This window comes from Podarcis vaucheri (genome assembly GCF_965113315.1).
Source record: "Podarcis vaucheri genome assembly, chromosome: 12".
NCBI classification, from domain to species: Eukaryota; Metazoa; Chordata; class Lepidosauria; order Squamata; family Lacertidae; genus Podarcis; species Podarcis vaucheri.
This window is the reverse complement of record NC_138750.1, coordinates 60,648,394-60,662,741: the sequence shown is the minus strand read 5'-3', so window position 1 is coordinate 60,662,741 and position 14,348 is coordinate 60,648,394. Positions and strand designations below refer to the sequence as shown.

At 46.5% G+C, this 14,348-nt stretch overlaps 1 protein-coding gene across 3 annotated transcripts in view; it reads left to right on the top strand.

The window, feature by feature from the left end:
* SETD2 (SET domain containing 2, histone lysine methyltransferase) overlaps positions 1-14,348 on the top strand; it is an 89,540-nt gene that overhangs the window by 34,256 nt on the left and 40,936 nt on the right. For all 3 annotated transcript variants that reach the window (XR_014212213.1, XM_082192096.1, XM_082192095.1), the window contains exons 6-11: positions 875-1,003; positions 2,859-2,982; positions 3,935-4,012; positions 7,133-7,230; positions 10,054-10,180; positions 12,769-12,903. Coding sequence is in view for 2 of the 3 variants with exons in the window: in XM_082192096.1 (XP_082048222.1) it covers positions 875-1,003; positions 2,859-2,982; positions 3,935-4,012; positions 7,133-7,230; positions 10,054-10,180; positions 12,769-12,903 (691 nt within the window). In the remaining variant the exon portion in view is untranslated. The remainder of the gene's footprint in view (positions 1-874; positions 1,004-2,858; positions 2,983-3,934; positions 4,013-7,132; positions 7,231-10,053; positions 10,181-12,768; positions 12,904-14,348) is intronic.

Genomic DNA, 14,348 nt, shown 5'->3' with positions numbered 1-14,348 from the left:
GGACCCCCCTCACCTGCCAAGTCCGGAGCGCCGGTGGAAGTTGCATGCAGGGCGCCGCGTTGCCATTGCATTGCACTGCACTCCATGCAACGCCTGCACGCATGCATTGCCTTGCACGCCCGCCAAGGGGTCTCCCCGCGGTCCGATGCGTCCCCTCCGGCGCGGATGCAGCATTGCAAAAATAAACACCCCCCCGACGCAGCCCTACCTGGGGGGCAGCCTCCGCCTCCGCGGGGATCCCCGGGCTCCATCCTGCCGCCCGATCTCCGCGGGGACGCAGGCAGGCTGCGCGGGGTCTGCGCGGAAGAGCCCCTGCCCGCCCGGCCGCCGGCGCTGCGCTCATTCCATGGCCGGGAGAAGAGCGCTTCAAACAAAACGCCAGGCCACGCTGGGAAACGTAGTTTGCGTACCCCGCGCGGGCGCGGAGCCCAAGGGCGAGGGAACTACGGATCCCAGCAGCCCCCGCGCCGGGGACGGAGGGGGAGAGGCTGGGTGCAGGGATGGAGGGACGGGTGGGCGAGCGAGTGAGTGGCAGCCGCCAAGCCTTGGCCGAGAGCCAGGAAGGGCCTCCCCGGAGGAGGAGGAGGAGGAGGAGGGAGGCGCAGAGTGGGAGGGAGGGAACCCCAGGGGTCATCTAGTGACAGCGCCCCAATCGAAAATTTGACTTTAAAAAAATAATATATATTTTGATTTTTTTAATTTTTCCCGCGGCACACCAGGCAACATCTCGCGGTACACTAGTGTGCCGCGGAACAGTGGTTGGGAAACACTGCCTTAGAGAAACGTGTGTGCGATTTATAGAGTGTCCGCTACAAGCAGGCCAGTGAATATCCACATGCTTACTAACGCATACATAATTTTCCCTTCTGCTTAGTTCCTCAAGGTGCCCCAATGGAGACTACTGTTCCAACCGGCGGTTTCAGAGGAAGCAGCATGCAGATGTTGAAGTCATTCTGACCGAGAAGAAAGGCTGGGGGTTGAGAGCAGCAAAAGACCTACCCTCGTAAGACTCCCCTCGTTTTAAAGGATCTCCACCTTAGCAGTTTTACCCTCTTGGGCACGGCAGCAGGGAAGGTTTCATTCTGGGCAGCAGAGGGATTTTGCAGAGGGAGGCTGTTCCCACTCCCTTGCCTTTGGAATAGCTATAAGCATCATATGGGTCAGCACTTTTCCATGTACAGTGGTACCTCTGGTTATGTACTTAATTTGTTCCAGAGGTCCGTTCTTAACCTGAAACTGTTCTTAACCTGAAGCAGCACTTTAGCTAATGGGGCCTCCCGCTGCTGCTGTTCCGCCGCCGCACGGTTTCTGTTCTCATCCTGAAGCAAAGTTCTTAACCCGAGGTACTATTTCTGGGTTAGCGGAGTCTGTAACCTGAAGCGTATGTAACCTGAAACGTATGTAACCCGAGGTACCACTGTACCAGTGAATGAATGCACTGTTAGGATGTGCTCTGCAGATGGACCGGTTGGCTGTCCAGGACCATAGTGTATATGTACGTGCGCGCACACACTCCTTTTGGGAAGGAGAAGGCTGGTCAGAGGCCAAAGGCCAGCAGGATCAAAGCAGAACACCTTCATATTCCTCCCCAGGAGAAGGCAAGGCAGTAATAATAATAATAGTAATAATAATAATAAATTTTTATTTATACCCGGCCAGAGATGGGCTCAAGGCGGCTAACACCAGTAAAATTACAATAAAAACATAGTGGGGGGGCAATTTAAAATACAGGTTAAAAATACAATTTAAAATGCAGCCTCATTTTAATAATAGCCCATAGATCAAAACCATAAGGGGAGGGAAACATAAGGGTCAGACTGAGTCCAAACCAAAGGCCAGGCGGAACAGCTCTGTCTTGCAGGCCCTGCGGAAAGATGTCAAGTCCCGCAGGGCCCTGGTCTCTTGGGACAGAGCGTTCCACCAAGTCAGGGCCAGTACTGAAAAGGCCCTGGCCCTAGTTGAGACCAATCTAACCCCCTTGCGACTTGGGACCTCCAAAGTGTTGTCATTTGTGGACCTTAAGGTCCTCCGCGGGGCATACCGCGGTCCTGTAGGTACGAGGGTCCTAGGCCGCGTAGAGGAGAAACAGGGTGATGCCACGTTCCAGGGGTGTTACATTCTGTGTTGTATTCAGTCCAAATTAGGCTGGTGTGTGGGTACAGCCTGGAGCTTATTAACAGGACTCAGGTGAGAGCTATGATGTATACTTCTTGCAAATGCCATCTTTTTTATTGAACACATGGGAACTGTTTTACCACCAGGCTGTTGGTCCATCTAAGCCAGTACTGTTTATTCTGACTAATAAGTTAAGTGAAACCCCTGTTTTAAAATTAACACACAACTATGCCCAGCATTGTTCAAACTCCCTGGCTTTGGTTCAATATTGGTTCTCTTTCTAATTAGTGTCTAGTCATTTCTCAACAGTATTTATATACTGTTTTTCAGATCTAATCTCCAAAATGCTTAATAAAAAGAAATAATACAATTGCAGAATCCAAGGCAAAATTAGATATTTTTTTTCCAAGTGAAGCATGCCTGGTTGACAGCAGATCATTGGAAAACAACCTCAAACGTTTAGCGAAAGGGAGAGTTTCTTGGCCACTTTCTGAAAGTTCACATTGCTGAAGTAACCACCAGGAAGGCCCTGTTCGTAGTGGGTACCAATCTAGCACCACCAAGAGGTGGCGCTCTGAGCAGGACCTTTCTAACAGATCACAGAGTTCAGGAGGTTAGTTTCCTATTTGGAGGAAGGCAGTCCCTAAGATATTCCAGACTCAGATTGTTTAAGGTATTATAGGTCCAAGCCAGGATGCTGCTATTGTCTTAGGCTTTTTTCTTTCTTTCCTGGGCCTACTTAGCAACACTTTTGTACTGGAATACTGTGGTGAAGTCCTCGATCACAAAGAGTTCAAAACCCGAGTGAAGGAGTATGCCCGAAGCAAGAATATCCATTACTACTTCATGGCATTGAAAAACGATGAGGTGAGTTACACATCGTTTTCAGTGCTTAGGCTGTGCATTGTCCGAGTACTTTTAAGAGTTCACTGTGCATGCGTGAACCCATTGTTCGTTTTCTCTCTCTCTCGCCTACTGCTGTACTTTGTGCGCTATAAAGAAAGCCCCACAACTTCTACAGAGGGGCTTGTGATCCTTTCAAGTTGCAGGCTACTGCTAATACGCGTAAATTCTAACATACCGTATTTTTCGCCCCATAGGACGCACCTAGTTTTTTGGGGGGGAAATTAAGGAAAAAAATTTATTCCCCCCCCCCAGGTGCGGGGCTGGGGCGGGGGAAGCCCGAGCTTCCCCCGACCCCAGCCCCCAGAACAGGCTGCTATCCGCGAGCCGTGGGAGAGCTGCGCAACTTTGCGCGGCTCTCCCACGGCTAGCGGAGCGCTGCGCGAAGCCCGAAGCTTGGGGCGTGCTGAGCTCAGCGCGCCCCAAGCTTCTGGGTGCAGGCAAGCTCTCCGCTAGCCGTGGGAGAGCTGCGTCTCCCACGGCTAGCGGATAGCTTCCTGAAGCCTAGTGAGCGAGAGGGGTCGGTGTGCACTGACCCCCCTCGCTCTCCAGGCTTCAGCGAAAGCCTGCATTCGCCCCATAGGACGCACTCATGAGAAGAGAATACTCCCTGGCAAAGACCCTGATGTTGGGAAAGATGGAGGGCACAAGAAGAAGGGGACGACAGGGGACGAGATGGTTGGACAGTGTTCTCGAAGCTACCATTTTTGGAGGGGGAAAAGTGCGTCCTATAGGGCGAAAAATACGGTACGTTGAATTAGTTCTATATAAGGATACCGTCATTTTCTCCGTCAGCGTGGCCTAACAACACTTGAAGCAGACAGAATTCCATTTGGAACCCTGTAGAAAGTCTTTGAATATGGGTCAGGCTCCATTTTTTTAATGAAGAGATACAAACAAATGTTTTCCTTTTCAGATAATAGATGCCACCCAGAAAGGAAACTGCTCTCGTTTTATGAACCACAGCTGCGAGCCAAACTGTGAGACGCAGAAAGTGAGTCGCAGGAAGAAACTGATGCAGTTTTTATACTTGATTTTGGCCTAAACGAGGGTTTATATTACAGCTCCTTTACATGGAAGCGACCATAAGGCATATGGGTAGCCAGCGCAGTGAGAGACACATTTTAAAAGGCTTTTACCCCTCTTCACTCGCTGGGCTTTGGTGTGCGGGGTAAGAGCATTTTAAAATGCATGCTCATCTCGTGAAAAGTCAGCAGAGATAAACACTTTTGGCAGTGTTCTTGTGCGGGGAGCGTCACCTCTATGATGGGGAGGTTTATAAATCAAACTATAGATTTATAGTTTTATATAGTTATAATTTTATAATTTATAAATTGGAACTTCAGATAACATAAAACCAAACAGATCAACATGAATTGTGTTAACCAGTTACCATAAAGCAGTTTTATACACAAAAAACAAACCTTTTAAAACAATTCAAAATCCGTGTATGATACCACAGGGAAAACATACAACTAGCAACAAGTCATGTTGCTTCACTTCATCTAAAAGCCTGAGTAAAAAAGATGCATCTTTAAATTGGTGCCAGAAATGAAGTAATTCAAACTGTGTGTCAATAGTAGTATCTTGAATTCAGCTCAGAAATTTATAAGCAACCAGTACAAGTTACTCTGGCTGGTGTTATGTGGTCTTGACTAGCTGTGCCACTCAACAATCTGACAGTCACTTTCAGGACTAGTGGCATCTTTTAGACAGTCTTCAGGGTAGCCCCACTTAGAATGTATTACAGTAATCAATTCTAAAACTTAGATAACTGAATGACATCCACATATGCTGTATTCAGAACAATAACTACCAGGCTTTTAGAAGACATCTGAAGGCAGCCCTGTTTAGGGAAGCTTTTAGTGTTTGATGTATTGCAGTATTTTAATATTTTTTTGCAAGCCGCCCAGAGTGGCTGGGGAAGCCCAGCCAGATGGGCGGGGTATAAATAATAAATTATTATTGTTATTATTATTCCTGATATTATTTTGCTTTTGATGATTTTAAACATGTTTGCAAATATTAAACACTGGCAATAAAATTTTATAAAAATAACTAGGTCAGTTAAGGCACGCTGATAAATTTCCAAAGTTGAGCCCTGGCAATCAACAAATTGTCCATGTCTTGCCATTTCCATGTAGATTTTAATACAGTTCCTATTTCCCCCCCCTTAATTTTTCAGGCATGTGCATTTTGCATGTGCCACTGGCTGAACTGCTGTGAGGTCACTGCATTCACAGGTCGGGAAGCTGTCAGCATTCAGATGTTTGCAAACTACAGCGCTTTTGTACACAGGCTTGGGAGGGTGTTGGGGAGCTGGAATTCTGAGTAAGAAGTGTTGTCTCTTCCAAGGGCCAAGTTGCCCAAAAGCTCAGTGGCTGAGCCAGCCAGGGAAGACGGGTGGAGGAGATCCCAAGTGGGGAAAGGCTTTGATGTTAATAATAATAATAATAATAATAATAATAATTTTTATTTATACCCTGCCCTCCCCAGTCTTGGCCGGGCTCAGGGCAGCCAACAAGCAATAATAAAAACAAGTTGAATGTATACAACTTAAAAACAAGATTAAAATACAACATTAAAATATTGAAATATTAAAATGCAGCCTCATCACAGGAGGAGAAAGAAAAAAGAAAGAAAGGGGGAGGGAATCAAACTGGCTCCAAGCCAAAGGCCAGGTGGAACAACTCTGTCTTACAGGCCCTGCGGAAAGAAATCAGATCCTGCAGGGCCCTGTTCTCATGAGGCAGAGCGTTCCACCAGGCTGGGGCCAGTGTTGAAAAGGCCCTGGCTGTGGTTGAGGCTAATCTAACTTCCTTAGGGCCCGGGACCACTAGGGTGTTGCTATTTATGGACCTTGAGGCTGTCCACGGGACATACCGGGAAATGATGAGAAACATTGCCTAGGAGCAGAAGCAGATTAATGCTGTGACACAGGCAGGCAAAAGATCTTTGAAAGATGCGCCCAGTGGTGGCCAGGAAAGAGCAAAGAAGCCGTTGTGCACATGTGTAGAATTTATTATTTCAAAGCGCACAGAATTGAAGTAGCAAGCAGTATAAGAATACTGAAATTGGCTTTGGGGTCACATGGCCTGCCAGGTGCGTAAAAGACAACATCACCTGGCCAGAGGCATGTCTTGAGTCCAATTCAGGCGCTTGTCGTCTTGGCATATAAACAAATATCCTGAGGGCGAATGGAGGGGGGTTACACCACCAAGCTCTGCCTCCTCTGGCCCGTCGTAGACCAGTATAAATTAAGCAGCACATAAGCAGCACACAAAACACTACCAAACCATTCTACGTACCAAATCTTATATTAATAATCCAAAAATTGAGAGAGCTATATGATGTTGGATGTACCAAAATCTTGAGGGAGAATTTCCTGAAGAAAGAAATTAAATAGTGAAACTTAATCTAAGAAGAAATATAACATATGGACGTAAACATTTATAAATATATCAAAACCGTGAGAGATTTTACTGAAGAAGCCCAAGACTCTTCACGGGTGAAACAGGTGACAAACCTGTTTGTGGCTTGTAGTAGATCTTGTACATAGCTCTCTCAATTTTTGGATTATTATTACTTTATACTGGTGTACCACGATAATTGGGACGTGGGTGGAGCTGTGGGTTAAACCACAGAGCCTAGGACTTGCCGATCAGAAGGTTGGCGGTTCGAATCCCCACGACGGGGTGAGCTCCTGTTGCTTGGTCCTGGCTCCTGCCAACCTAGCAGTTCAAAAGCACGTCCAAGTGCAAGTAGATAAATAGGTACCACTCCAGCGGGAAGGTAAACAGCGTTTCTGTGCCGAAAGGAACTAAGGGCGTTTCTTAACACCATCCATTTCTGAAGGGGGACAAAACGAGCTTGCGTCAACATACCTAATGTAAGCGAAGTGCTGTGAACTCCCAAGCATTGCAGTTAAAATGGAGTTGGGTATGAAGTATGTTTTCAAATGGATTCTCCTGGCATAGAGATTTGTGTGTTTGCTGAGTTCTCCAGAGATACAGAGCCTTTTCTAGAATAGATGCCCTTTAAAAAAAAGCCCACAGTCCATGAATATACATATTGTTCTAATCATCTTTATTCTCTCTCCTCCCCCCCCCTTTAGTGGACAGTGAATGGACAGCTGCGGGTTGGCTTCTTCACCACAAAACTTGTTCCGTCAGGCTCAGAGCTAACCTTTGACTACCAGTTCCAGAGATATGGGTAGGTCTCGACCTGATTTACTTGCTTTGTTGTTTATAAATGACTCTCCTTGAAGAGAAGCCAATAAAGTGATCTTGTGCACAATCAAGCATAGGTCATATTTTCTACAGGGGTCAAGTGCTCATTAGCTGATTCATTCGTGTTTCCCCTGCTCTTGTTCTCACTTGGTTTGGAAGAGATAATGTGTGGGTGTTTTTTTTCATTATCATTTTCCGCCTTGCTACAGAGTGTTCAAGGTGGATGACGAGGATGAAGTTAAAAACAACAAGTGTGTTTTTTAAAAGAGTGCATATCCCTAATCATAACATAATTGCATTGTTGTACCACAGTACAGTGGTGCCCCGCAAGACGAATGCCTCGCAAGACGGAAAACTCGCTAGAAGAAAGAGTTTTCCGTTTTGGAGGTGCTTCACAAAACGAATTTCCTATGGGCTTGCTTCACGTATTGTGAGTTCCTGCTGGTTCTCCCCCTTTTTTCTAAGCCGCTAAGCCGCTTATCAGTTGATCCAATCACCAGATAAGCCGCTAATCCGTCATTGGGCTTGCTTCGCAAGACGAAAAAAAGCTAGACGAAGAGAATCACAGAACGGATTCTTTTCGTCTTGCGAGGCACCACTGTAGAATAGTCTCTCCTAGTGGATGCCCCCCCAAAAGAGAAGCAGTTACTTTTCTCTAAAAGAAAAAGAAGAAACCAGAGCAGAGGAAAACTTTGGAATTTTCTAACTGATTTTGATGGGAGAGGGGGAAAGAAAGTTGTTTGAACAATACATTAGTTGTTTGTCATTTATGTGTTGAATTTTTAACTTTTATTATTTGTTGTAAGCTGCCCTGAGAACATTTTGTTATTGCTGGGGTGGGCAAGCTGTAACGAAAGTTCTCTCTTCATGTGTGAGCTATCGAAGGCTCAGTTTTCAAGTTAGTTAAAATCTGCTTACCATTGAACCCTGTTTTACTGGAATAACTTTGTGCCGTAATTTTGTAAATCCTTTAAAACCTGAGTGGTGCTTGTTGGAGACGTCAGATTTGCCAGTACGCTTGGAATACGTTTTTTGGTTGTCCTGTTGCAGGACTAGCATGCTGTAGAGACTGAACCACACATGAGATCAGCAAAGGAAAATTAACAAATAATAAAAATAGGTGATGGTGTGAAAGGAAATAGTGGTAGGAGTTCAACTCGAGGTCAGGTTTTGAACTTCTGGCAATGCCAGTGACAATAATTATCCATTCTTCTGCAGCATGTGTGGGCAGCCTGTGGGTATTTCAATAGAATTCATGGGCCAGATTTGAAAGCACTGTGCTTAGCTTTTATTTTATTTTTAAAAGAATTTATCGTAGTACAACCCCATCTAGAGCAGGCAATTGGCTTATCTTCTAGACCAGGAATATCCCCAAAAAGCCTCCTCCTTGGCACGATTCAGTTTCAGTTTATTGGTCTGGCCTCATCCTTGATTCAGACGTTAAAGGGAAAAACAGGGTGTCGGTGACGCCTTGCTCCAAATCCCCTCATGGCCACACTCAGCAGCTTTATGTAGATATTAAACCAGACGGTGGAGCCAGTGGCATCCACAGTACACTTTCCAGGGGCTAACAGGCAGTCACTTTCTGAAACCAGCCCCTAAGATGGGAGCAGAACCACTGCAGCTCCAGGAAAATCCCGTTGATCATTCCTGGCCATTGGCCAATGATTGCGAGCGCTGATGGGAGTTGTAGTTCAGCAACAACTCAAAGACCCATAATTCCCTACCTCTGGTTAACAGTATCAAAAGCTTCTCAGAGAGCTTTTATCTTTAATTAGGTGGCGCTGTGGTCTAAACCACTGAGCCTCTTGGGCTTGTTGATCAGAAGGTTGGCGGTTCGAATCCCCACGATGGGGTGAGCTCCCGTTGCTTGGTCCCAGCTCCTGCCAACCTAGCAGTTCGAAAGCACGTCAAAGTCAAGTAGATAAATAGGTACCGCTCCGGCGGGAAGGTAAACGGCGTTTCCGTGCACTGCTTTGGTTCGTCAGAAGCGGCTTAGTCCTGCTGGCCACGTGACCTGGAAGCTGTATGCCGGCTCTCTCGGCCAGTAAAGCGAGATGAGCGCCACAACCCCAGAGTCGGCCACGACTGGACCTAACGGTCAGGGGTCCCTTTACCTTTATCTATAAGACCTGAATAATAGGGACATGGGTGGCACTGTGGTTTAAACCACTGTGCCGCTTGGACTTGCTGATTGGAAGGTCGATGGTTCGAATCCCTGCAACAGGGTGAGCTCCCGTTGTTCGGTCCCAGCTCCTGCCAACCTAGCAGTTCAAAAGCACACAGTGCAAGTAGATAAATAAGTACCGCTACAGCGGGAAGGTAAACGGTGTTTCTGTGCGCTGCTCTGGTTCTCCAGAAGCGGCTTAGTCATGCTGGCCACATGACCTGGAAAAACTGTCTGTGGACAAACTCCAGCTCCCTCGGCCTGTAAAGCGAGATGAGTGCCACAACCCCAGAGTCGTTCGCGACTGGACTTAACTGTCAGGGGTCCCTTTACCCTTTACCTTAAGACCTGAATAGGAAAGATGAACATTGTAAGAAAAAGCAGTTAAGCATTTGTACAACTGATTTCGTCACTCTCTTTTCTAAGAAGCTGAACAAAGCCCAAGATTCTTCCAGGAGCACTATAAAGCCTTTCTATATACTTCTGGGTTTGAGCTGGCAATGGATGCTCTGGTTTTTAACAAATGCTGGCTTTTGCCTTCAAGGAGGCCATGGAATAGGACAATCAATGAGCTGAACTCTATAACAGTGGAATTTTCAAGCACTTCATTTTCGTACTATGTGTTTCTTTCCAAAACAGCAAAGAGGCACAGAGGTGTTTCTGTGGCTCTGCCAACTGCCGGGGTTACCTTGGGGGAGAAAACCGGGTCAGCATCCGAGCTGCAGGAGGCAAAATGAAGAAGGAGCGGTCTCGTAAGAAAGATTCGGTAAGTGTTGGAGGGATCGGGAAGGAGAAGATTCATTTTTCTTTTCTTCTGCAGTGGGACTTACATGTGTACCACTGGGGTCGAGAGGTTTTCAAAACCAGCAGCTGATTTTCATATTCCTTCCTGTGACTTCTTCAAAAAGCAGAACTGGGTGCATGATCCCTCTGCTGGGTTCAGACAGTCAGGTGCTCCAAACCTACAAAACCACATAGCTGTTCCTGTCATTCAAAGTGACTTGGGCCCACAAAAGCGCCGTAGCATCCTGCACAATGCAAGTGGGACAGATCTGTCCAGTAGTGTTGGCCATTAGCTACGATCCCTTTACTGGGGTGTGGCTTTGTACAGTGGTACCTTGGGTTAAGTATTTACCGTAAATTTCGCTCCAAAACACGCACTTTTTTGCTCCGAGAAAGTAAGGGAAAATGCCTGTGCGTGTTAAGGAGCGAATGCACGGATCAGAGCCATGGCTGCCGTCAGTCAGGCAAAGCTGGAGCCACTTACACGCCTACGAGGCTCTCACTTTGCTTTCTTTAAAGCGACCTGGAGCCAGGAAGGAGGGAGGGAAGGAGAGCCATAGCAGGCAAGCTGGCAGCAGCCGCTTACACGGAAGGAGGGACAGACGCTAGCAAAGGTCTGCCCGCTCTCTAAACAGAGCAATGAGGCTGCAGAGAGACGGCAGGAAAGATAAAATTTAAGCAACCAGCAGCAAAATAAAACCAACCTCGAGCTCTGAGCCAGCGCAGTGAAAACCAGGAAGTAAAAAAAAAAAAGGCTGGGGAGGGCATGAGGGAGAGGGGAAAACTTCGCAAATCCAGCTGATTGGCTGGGATGGAGCAGCTTGTTTTCAGGCAGGATAGATTTGAGCATTGTCTGGGTCCTAGTGCCCCTACCGCTTTTTTGTGCTCCATTCTATTGCTGCTGGTGGCTGCTTATCATTCAGGCTGCAAGGAGGAGCACTTTTACACAGCTAATGGCGAATCCCCTGTAATCCAAGTCCTCCTCACTTGCTCAAATCTATTCCGCCTCAAAACAAGGAGGGGAAGGAAACTGTTAAATGGAAAAAAAAACCCAGGCACAGGGCAAATACCTTAAGTATACCTTTAAAGCAACAGTGCTCTTTCCCTCCCTCCTCCCCGCGGAAAAGCTCCTTGTCCCTTGAGTTCTTTTCCTTCCCTCGCCACTTAAAACGTGGTTACAAAGCACGGATCCACATGGATCCTCAGGATTTTTGCATTGGGCTACCCCAAACTCACTGTCAGATCACATGACTGTGGCCACAGCATGAACCATAAAAATCATACATCCACTGTTTCATTTAGAATATTTTTTCCTCGTTTTCCTCCTCTAAAAACTACATGCGTGTTATGGTCAGATGCGTGTTATAGAGCGAAAAATACGGTAATTCGTTCTGGAGGTCCGTACTTAACCTGAAACTGTTCTTAACCTGAAGCACCACTTTAGCTAATGGGGCTAAATGCTGCTGCTGCGCCGCCAGAGCACGATTTCTTTTCTCAACATGAAGCAAAGTTCTTAATCTGAAGCACTATTTCTGGGTTAGCAGAGTATGTAACCTGAAGCGTATGTAACCTGAGGTACCACGGTAGTCTGGTTTTGCCTCCACCATCTCTGGACTTACCAGCACTCTCCCCAATTACCTAATTTTCAGTAAAGTTGTTCCACCCCCGTCCCACCCCCATGGCCAGAGCCACTTCACATCAGTAACACCTGACTCTTTGCATCTTACAGTAGCTTCCCATGCCAAAGCTGCACCTCCATTGCAGACATGGAAAACAGCCACGTGATTCAGAACACGTGTGTGATGTGGAACATTTAGACTATGGCTGCAGCAGGAGAGTGTCAGTCGTGCTCCAAATGTAATGTGCAAATTCTGGTTTGGTTTTTTTGTTGGAATAATCATTCACCAAATTCAAATTTTTAGCATTTTTTTACAGTGGTACCTCGGGTTAAGTACTTAATTCGTTCCAGAGGTCCGTACTTAACCTGAAACTGTTTTTAACCTGAAGCACCACTTTAGCTAATGGGGCCGCCTGCTGCTGCCGTGCCACCGGAGCACGATTTCTGTTCTCATCCTGAAGCAAAGTTCTTAACCTGAAGCACTATTTCTGGGTTAGCGGAGTCTGTAACCTGAAGCGTATGTAACCCGAGGTACCACTGTACTGGTCTTAAATTAGTGGCTTTTGCTGGAATTGCAGAATTAATCAGGTTGGAAAAGACTCAGACCACTGTCTTGAAACTGAAACCACCACCACCCCAAATGCAAAATAGTCTGAACAAATTTGGCCCTGTAAGAGAAAGCGTATATTTTTATCATTCAGATGCAAAGAGCAAGCAGGACCAAGGTCAACTGCGTTGGAGCTCCCTGCAGAATAAGGAAGTTTTTTCCTGTTTAGGATGCATTTGATCTCTCCGCAACTTGTAACCTCAGCACTCTGGAAATCCAGTGTGACCTATTCCAAACCTTTCCCACCAGTAAATAAACTCTCCTTCCGAATAAATGCCAATTCGCAAAGGGTTGGGGGACGGAAGTGCACTTGTACTTTGTACATCTTTTCTTTTGCTTTTGGTAGGTGGATGGAGAATTAGAGGCACTCCTGGAAAACGGAGAAGGACTTTCAGATAAGAATCAAGTTCTTAGCTTGTCCCGGCTGATGGTGCGAATCGAGACTCTGGAGCAAAAGCTCACCTGTCTCAAACTTATACAGGTGATTATTCCTTCTTTTATTTGACCTGGAAGTGGTTGGCAAAGAAGTTAAATAAATTCTAATTTAATATTCCACTTTTAATTCTGGGGCTGAGAAGTTTTGAGGGATTGAAGTAGCCTTGCTTGGGGGAGGAGGCACATTTCCAACTTCATGTTTTATCTGTCATCACACTTACTGATGGGATTTTGCTTATGGCCGGGTTACATGCCCCCTCACTTTTTTGACTTTTATTCACTGTTTTATGTAGTGCATCATCTAATTTAATCTCCCTCTTTGTTACTATTAGGACTATCACATTTTTCATTGCTCCTGTTCTCTGTCTTACAGAGAACCTGTATGTTCCCCTTAGTGCAGGAGCTAGATCTGAAGAGTTCTCGTGTTTCTGTTTTCAAAGGAGGAACAGCCACTGTTCCTTTGTTCCTTTAGTCATGGTGCAATCAGAAACCTGTTGTTGATCCCAGCACAATCTAACCAAATTGTGTCTGCATAAGACCTCCTGCCCTCCCATCTTGTTGCAAATTGCAGAGTTTGGGCTTTTCCGCCACAAACATCTCCGCTCACCTGCACGGATGTGGGCTGCAGGTTAGCCACCCCGGGTCATCTATTCAGCTTTGCTGAATAGAGTGGAAATGCAATTAGAACTTAAAATGTACGCGCAATGAGCACAGTCACCTTTTGCAGCTAGCAGCGATTGACAATAGAAAACCCTTGGAATTGCTGGGTAAAATAACACCTTCAGTGGGAAAGGAAGCAATGGTCTCTATTCAGACTGAAATGAATAGAATTAGATTTTTGGGTGCATTGCCGTTCAGCAGTTTCAGATTGGAGCCTCCCTTTGAAATTGCTTTTTACAGTTGCCTGAGGGAGTAAGTTTCCCAGAGCTACACAATGAGGCCTCCCAGATCTAAGTTATGAAACCTATATCGGAATAATTCTTAGCTCTTCAGACTATGGACATGTTTGTTACTTGGTGTGAAGCAGTTCTGCCCGATGATGGTGGATTTTTGACTTTAGCATGAGAACATCAGAGGCTGGCTGATGAATTGGGCCAGTGGCCATTCTAGACCATCATCCTGTTCTCACAGTGGCCAGCCAGATGCCCATTATTAGGAGCTTGCAAGCCATACTGGGTGCAGCAGCATAGCTGTCAACCACCCTGTATTTGGCGGGACAGTCCCTTATCCCAGCGCCGTGTCTTGCTGCTGTCCCTTATTGATGATGTCCCTTAAATTCCCCGGGTTTCAAAGGAAGCAGCTCCTCTCCCTCCCTCCCTCCCTGCCAGTCAGGGAGGAGGGAGGCTCCAACTGTGTTGCTTGGCTGCGTTGCTCACCCAATAAGGAGTCTAAGAATGACTGGGGGGTGGAGCTTGCATGCCTTGTGCCGATCAAATCAGCCACGTTGCCTGGGGACTCACCTTTGCTCAGCGCTTCCCAGTGGAGAGGTGA